The sequence below is a fragment of the Dreissena polymorpha genome, chromosome 1, assembly GCF_020536995.1.
Source record: "Dreissena polymorpha isolate Duluth1 chromosome 1, UMN_Dpol_1.0, whole genome shotgun sequence".
NCBI classification, from domain to species: domain Eukaryota; kingdom Metazoa; phylum Mollusca; class Bivalvia; order Myida; family Dreissenidae; genus Dreissena; species Dreissena polymorpha.
Window position 1 is genome coordinate 127,830,105 of NC_068355.1, and position 7,639 is coordinate 127,837,743.

At 31.6% G+C, this 7,639-nt stretch overlaps 1 protein-coding gene across 2 annotated transcripts in view; it reads left to right on the forward strand.

Annotated features, from left to right (window-relative positions):
• LOC127849308 (uncharacterized) overlaps window positions 1-4,946 on the forward strand; it is a 5,865-nt gene extending 919 nt beyond the window's left edge. The window contains exons 2-11 of one of the 2 annotated variants that reach the window (XM_052382030.1): window positions 311-409; window positions 891-1,028; window positions 1,234-1,352; window positions 1,779-1,843; window positions 2,005-2,138; window positions 2,411-2,530; window positions 2,951-3,062; window positions 3,562-3,623; window positions 3,742-3,815; window positions 3,939-4,946. In XM_052382030.1, coding sequence (XP_052237990.1) covers window positions 311-409; window positions 891-1,028; window positions 1,234-1,352; window positions 1,779-1,843; window positions 2,005-2,138; window positions 2,411-2,530; window positions 2,951-3,062; window positions 3,562-3,623; window positions 3,742-3,815; window positions 3,939-3,986 — 971 coding nt within the window. In that variant the 3' untranslated portion in view covers window positions 3,987-4,946. The remainder of the gene's footprint in view (window positions 1-310; window positions 410-890; window positions 1,029-1,233; window positions 1,353-1,778; window positions 1,844-2,004; window positions 2,139-2,410; window positions 2,531-2,950; window positions 3,063-3,561; window positions 3,624-3,741; window positions 3,816-3,938) is intronic. The other variant, XM_052382037.1, reaches the window with a different exon arrangement.
• The last annotated feature ends 2,693 nt before the right edge of the window (window positions 4,947-7,639 follow it).

Consider the following 7,639-nt stretch of genomic DNA (forward strand, 5'->3'; position numbering starts at 1 on the left):
CGAAAGTCAAAGATAAATTCTCGACATTGAAGCGAGCAATAAGTCTAATGCTTCAAATGTTAGTTTGATAACGGCACAAAATGTTAATTCGCTTTTTGTCAATTTATTATAAATCTTAACCATCATATACAACCAAAAAACTAAAACTTGGACGTTAATTAAACTAAATCGGTATTTTACATTTGTACGAAATGTTTTTCTTAAGATGCATTATTATTAACATACAAAACATTGTTAAACTCTTTAAACACTCGTTTCATCACTTTGGAAAGCATCAACGTTGCTATTCCATATTAAAAATAATGTTTAGTAACTCCTACAACCGCTAAGACGACGGCATTCCCTCCTGTCTCTGCGACCAATCCTAATGCGTCTACCATCTCCACAACGATCAGGCCGACGACCACTGGTATTTGAATAATTGAGGTTTCCGTTAAAATCGTATTTGTTTTATTATTTTTGACTAAGTAATCTTATAAAAGGGCATTCTCAACGACAGAATAATCAAAGATGTTTTGTAAAACATGAACAACGTAAACGATACATTTTCGAATTGAAATCAAAATATAAGCCTAATGCTTCAACATTTTATTAAGATATTAAGACATATTCATACCTCACTTTCTGGCCATTAAAAACGAATCTTAAAACACGCACTTTACCTTAACATCTTTTGTTACTTTGAACTACTCTGAACCATACATTTCCTCGAAATGCGGTTTTGAAGATTATTAATTGTAAAACATTGTAAAATCACAAATACAACCATTTAAAACTCTAATACACCGAACTGCCTGCTATCGCTTTTCTTACGAATTATCAAACTGCAATACTCCCTGGATAAGAAATTGCAACGCAATTATTTTTGTTAATTTCAAACTCGTCTCAAGACGTCGATGAGTGTCAAACAGATGTATGTAATGATCCAAACGCTTTGTGTGCTAACCTACCAGGATCCTATGAATGTTACTGCAAGAGAGGCTTTCTGGTAGAAGATGTTTCAAGATTGTGTACAAATGCTTCGATAGGTAACACACCTAAATTAGATATATATGTTTTAGTTTCGATTGATGATTTTAGCTAAATTATTTAACATACACCGAACCAAAAACGAATTGTTGGAAATGTGAATTTGCATATTGCGGAAAGCATTATTTATAATTTCCGAATCAACAAATATTCATCCGATGAGCGGGACTGTTTTATTTCAATTAATATCATATAGATTGTTAGTTTTAGCGAAGTATGAACACTTAGACCTCCAAATCACATTGAACATTTCCATTGGACAAGATGCCAACTTTTCGTCCAACGGAACGTTTGCGGTGGTTGCAAGGAAGGTAACGTTATCGGTATGTGAAGCTGTTGTTTATATTCCAAGAGTTTTCATTTTATATGGCCATGAGCTAACAAAAAACACGTTGTTTTCTTAAATTGGGCATATAAACTTCCACGCGAGGTGTTGTGTTTTCATGAAATACTTTAAGAAACGGAATAGCTATTTAAGCACCTGGCGAGATACTTTCTATAGTCATGGACTCATTTAATGAAATACGGTTTGTATCAAACAAATGGTTTATACTAAGCTTATACTATTCTTCTCTTGCGAACAATGTTAACGCAACGCAATTACATCTTTTGCATGTTAAATATATAAATTTTTCGTATTGCGTGTTTTTCAAGGGAGACAATGTACACTATGCTTATATGAGTTGTGTTTGGCATAACTAGTTGGCTACACTCATGTTCAATAAAAAAAATAGTTTGATTAATTGCAGTTATGGAAATACATGCGGCGTTTTCTTCAGGATTCAGGATTCAAAATTGTTGTTACCGCTTTAAGGTTTGCTTTATTTGCAGTTACTACGTGTACATGTACTTTGTTTTCTGTAAAAGATATTTGCTCTAAGATTGTAAATATATATTTCTACAACAAAGAAAAAGTATTATAATATGTTCCATTTTAATGATGAATGAGTGTGCTCTTTCGTGTTGTTCCTACAGAAAAGGGAGCATACAAGTAGACTTTACACTTTACTACGCTAAAAACGCGTCTGCATGGGTCACAAATGCCTTAGTGGGTCTTGCAAGTGGAACAAGCGTTAACTATGAAGAACAAAATGTAACAGCATCATCAGGTATGCGAATATAAGTTCATTGACGTTATTAACCTGTTTTTAAACAGTCAATATATTCGATTTCAATTCAGTTTCATTGAACACAATACAAAAATATTTAACGCACAAACGCAGATTGGCGAAGTGTTAACAAGACAATTAGCGAAAACATGATGACAAATCTTGAATGGTGTTTACATTTCACTAAAACGTTATGCCTCAGTACCTTTCGTCCTTATTGCTAACGCCTGTCCCGAAAACTGGTGATGACCATAATTTTAATCATTTGGCAGAACAACTTTCTAACGCAACCATGCTGTGTGGCTTGTACGAAGACCTCGTGGGAAAATGCGCATACGGAACGCCGTGTGCCATCATAGATGGTAAACCTGCATGTGCCACAGCGGCCTCAAGTACGCATTATTTTGTATATCATCCACTCGTGCTATGAACAATAATAGACCCCACAATATTATAATTGACTTAAATGATTGACAATGACGGTGTCAAATACATGCTATTCTATAATCTACATATATACTGATACTGATGTCACATGATAATACACCTACAACACATTATATTTATGCACTTTAAAACACAAGTTAAACGATGTTTGGTTATAACAGGACGGTTACACTATCAGAACTTTGACTCAAAAGAAATTCATTCTACAATAGCATTTGTATCGATATGTATCATTTACATGTATGCTTTTTTTCTCAAATTTCAATTGGTAGAAGATGTTTTGATGTTTACAAAACATATCCTCATAAATCGATAAACTCAGTACTTAATAGTTTACTATAACATAGTTCTGTTTTCTCCTTCAGACAACATGAAGCTTATCGCTGGTGTTTCTGTTGCATGTGGGTCACTCTTTGCAATAGCCATATTGACAACAATATATGTAGTGGTAAAACGAAAGGGGAAAAATCGCTATAGGTATATATCTTTATTATGAGGTTGTTAAATGCAAAACATTTAATTACAAACTACATTTTAAATTAAAAGGATTTGATAGCGTATATATTTGGGAGATTTAAAGTTGGAAGTGTGGGCAAACGAAACAATGTTCCGAAGATCATATACTCAAACGGGATTTTGATTGTTTACATGTATATACAAATGTCTGAAACCAGTCATCCGTGTTTCATCAAGTAGGGTTGTATGAACAAATATGCGTCTTCAACTAAAGTTCCGCTCGGCATACTATGCAACAATTTTAAAATTACTTTTTAGGACGACTATTTTATATGAACTGATTATGCATCATATATAATACCATAAGAGTTAAGTTTTTGCAAGACAGTAGTTAACACAGTAAACATCATACGTAGAGAAAAATTACCGAATGGATGAACGATTCATGCAGTTTCCATGCTGTGGTTGCTGATGCATTAAAATGACATCTCGTATGAAATATTTTTATGTTTTATTCAAGTTCAAAGGGACACACCGAGCAGGCATTTCGGAATTCCCCATTTGATGCACACCTGTCCGGACGTTAGTATACTTAATTGTATTTGTTTATATTTGTTTCTAGACTACACATTTGAGAAATAAGTGTATTATAGTTTCGTGTGTCGAGCAAAATTCACTTCCATGACTGATGTGTTTGCAGGTGAAGCAGAAGACTCAACTAACATGACGTGGCAAGGCATGGCTCTCAAACTCTTCCCGAATTATTATTTTCAGGTATAAATCTTTAGATACAATGCGCTTTAATAGCGTATTAGTTAAGTATTTACAGTATTTGCATTCAACGACAAATCACAAATATAAATTGTTTGACTTCCTATGACGTTAACTCTGTTTCAGATTCCGAGACTCAATCCCAACAACGTGTCACGTGATTCTAAGAGTTGATATACTGACAAATGAAATAAGACTACAGACGCAAGAACTATAATCAACAAATTCACAAACTCAGTTTTCGATTTACGCTTTTCGGTGGCCATAAACAAGGATAACATTGTGTATAAAAAAGCTACACGAAATTTAACTAGCCAGTTTGAATGCTAACTACTGATTTGTACACTTTAATACATTCATAATGTTTTTGCAAATGTTATATCTATTTTGTATGCGTTGTTTTTTTCATAAACATATGTGAGAAAAAACATATATTAATGTGGTACACTTGTTTCGAGCAGTAGTACAACGTGTTTACGACAATCATTTTGTCGTTAAATGTATTTAACACTTTTCATTTGTAATAATAGCAAGGTGATTCGCGAATAAATCGAATATAGTACATTCGTCATATTCCTTTCTATATTAGAAACGCACATCATATATTATTTCAATAAAAGCATTTTAAATGTAAACTAAGAATGCTCAAATTAATGTTTGAGATTTGTTGTTGTGTTTTTGTACAATTATATTCAAGATAAACATATTAGGGAAAATGCTTAATTTACAGAGCCAAATATGTGCAAGTACGTGTATAACCCAGTAAAAAGGGGACACCTTATACAGATGACAATCATGCAATTAATACCAAAAATACGAACTATATACAAAACAGTAAACAGTATATAATTGGGTTTTTTGACAAAAATCTTCATGAATTTGGAAAATCACAATATTGCCCAAATGCAGGTTATGAATAAACATTGTTTATGTTAACCGGTTATGTTATGGAAGTAAAGTTTTTGAATTAGCAATTAAAAGGCTTTACACTTATGCTAAGCAAGCTATGTCTGTGAATGATGAATCTGGTTACACAATGCAAGTGAATGTTATAATTAATACATAATTTTAGTCGACCTACTCCCACTTGTAAAAATTCATGCATATATTTTTTACAATAAATTAGCTTTATTGAAGAATGACATTTATTCAACATTTCATTAGCCATTAACTACTCATGAAAGTATAAAAGTACGTATTTTAAAATGTGTTACGTTATACTTGCATAAATAATGAATCTTCTATATGATCGACTCCAAATATTATTTTAAATCATTTTTTTTTAAATATTTTCAATTTGGTTACTAAATTTAATTAAGTTGTTATATTACAACTTATTCATAAACGATGTAAGAATAGGCTTTGTAAAAATAAGATAAACCGTATTTTGTTAGTATACAGTATGAAAACAAACACCAATTTAACAATCTAAATCAGAAATACATACATCCAAATACATAATTTGTGACGGGACACTTGTTAGTAATAATATACATTTAATCTTGAGATATGGCGTACACTTTACAAACAGGGTCAACGTTTGCTGAACTTATAATAGATTATTCTAAAATTAAAAATGAAATTATGTAGCACATATTACGTCGCCAATATTTTAGCAATCCATATAATAACAAATATAAAAATGTGAATTGTACTTTAGAACCCGAAATATTATAGTACAACACAATCATCAAGATTATTCATTATATAACGGAATGTGCAACAAATCAAACCCCTATTTAACTCAGAAAGATGAATGCATACTTAAGATTGTATTTGTTTTGTATAAAATAATACCAGAGTATTATTTACATAAACATAAAATTATTGTAAACAATACGGTGTGTTTATAATGCAGATTAAGGTAAAACGAAAAAATAATTTAAAAATGTAAAATAATGTTTCGCACTAAATATACATTTCATATACATGTACTTTTAAGGGAGACATTCGCAATATTTCAATGAACCTTTCGTTATGTTTTACTGAAGACCTAAATGACCACGATAAAATACAGCTGGAAATAATCATGATCAACTTTCAATTAACAAAAAAATTGTTTTTTTTTAAAGTTGTTGTCTCGTGAATTCGGCACATATCATGGCGCATACATGTTTGTCAGTATCCTATACCCCAAAAAGCATTTTAAGAGTATTTATGCTAATATATCGAAGAAATCAGCCACACGTTAATCACGAACATCATTGGCAGCATTTCCCCGAAGTCTCCAGTACGTGCTACTCCACTCTGGTAAGATTGGCATACGGCGATAGCGGTTCCTTAAATACCATCGGTTTGCTTATAATTTATAAGTATACACATACATTAACCTAGAATAAATTAATTTTGAAGACACATTTTTAAAAATTGACAAAGAACAATACAGCCGATATTTGTTTGCATGTTTGATAATACTGAAAAATAACGTTACTGAAGAACACAAATATTTTCAAGAGCGAGTTAAATTGAATTAATTTCACACATTGCGGACAAAATAAATCATAGTATATCCCCCGAAAGCAAAACAACTATTTATTTGATTATTTGGATTATTATTTTATAACAAGTAATTGTATTTCGTTTTCTTTCCGTACACGATTGTCTTTTTATGGGTAGTACTTCGTTTAAACAATGAAAATGTCAACTTTATGTTTTATTTCAATGAATATGTGTGGTAAATTTCAAACGTTATCTGTTAAGGCTGTTAATGGCCTGGTCAATAGCCAGAATAACTTTGTCCGTGTTTTAGTCGTCTTGCCCCAAAACAAGGCATATTAACAAAATGGACATGCCATTGTGTTTCTTAAACATCGTGAGAGATTAGATTTATGCACTTAAAATGTTAGGATTGAAGCCACCAGTTAAGGCATTTTATTATTTCTCTATTAAGAAATCCACAATTGAGTGTTAGTTAGTACTCGTGAGTTATGACTGTTCTATTAACATTTACAGATATTTATATGTAGGTCGTGTTTTAATTTACTTTTATGATCAGTGACATTACATTCATCAATATCGAAATTTAAATAAGCAGCCTCTAATCATTGTTATGAGATAAATATTAAAAATTCTGCCCCCGATAATGTTCAATATTGCGTCACATAAAAGGTGGGAATGAATGCATAACGCGAGCAATCAATCAATCAATTAACGAAGACAACTCTGCATGTTTGCAATATATACAAAATAATAATAAACCAGATAAACGTGAAAAGCGTATAATTTGTACATGGGTACAAATCTTTGTGTCATTTTATGAACAATGAATACACTCTTCTAATGGTTAATTTGGTAATTAGAGCATTTAACAGTTACGACGCATGTAAAACAAATTACCTTCTTCGCAAAATACGCCGTAGAATCCTGATATGCAAGAACAGGTTAAAGAATTAATTCTGTTATTGCAAGACGCGCCGTTTCGGCATGGGTTTTATGCGCATTCGTCGATATCTGAAACACATTTTTCAACAGAAAACAATATCAACATTAAACAGATACGCCATGGTAGCTTGTTGATTTATTTTTATATATTTAAATAAATACCTCAGTACTATCAAACACTATCATTAAAGAAGTGAAACGTCAGCTGCACCAGGAAGAGAACAACATCAATAATTAAAAAATCTTGGACCTTTATTAATGCTTTACATAAATAGCAAAACAAAATAACTATATTTTAAACCGATCTTAAGAAGCTACAATCCACAGAATTGGCTCCAAGTTATGCACTTCACATTTAAGTGTAACAACGACTTGTATCAATAGTATTACAGTTCAAATACAATTGTAATATCGGATACTAGTTTAGATTTAAAATATTATTTCAC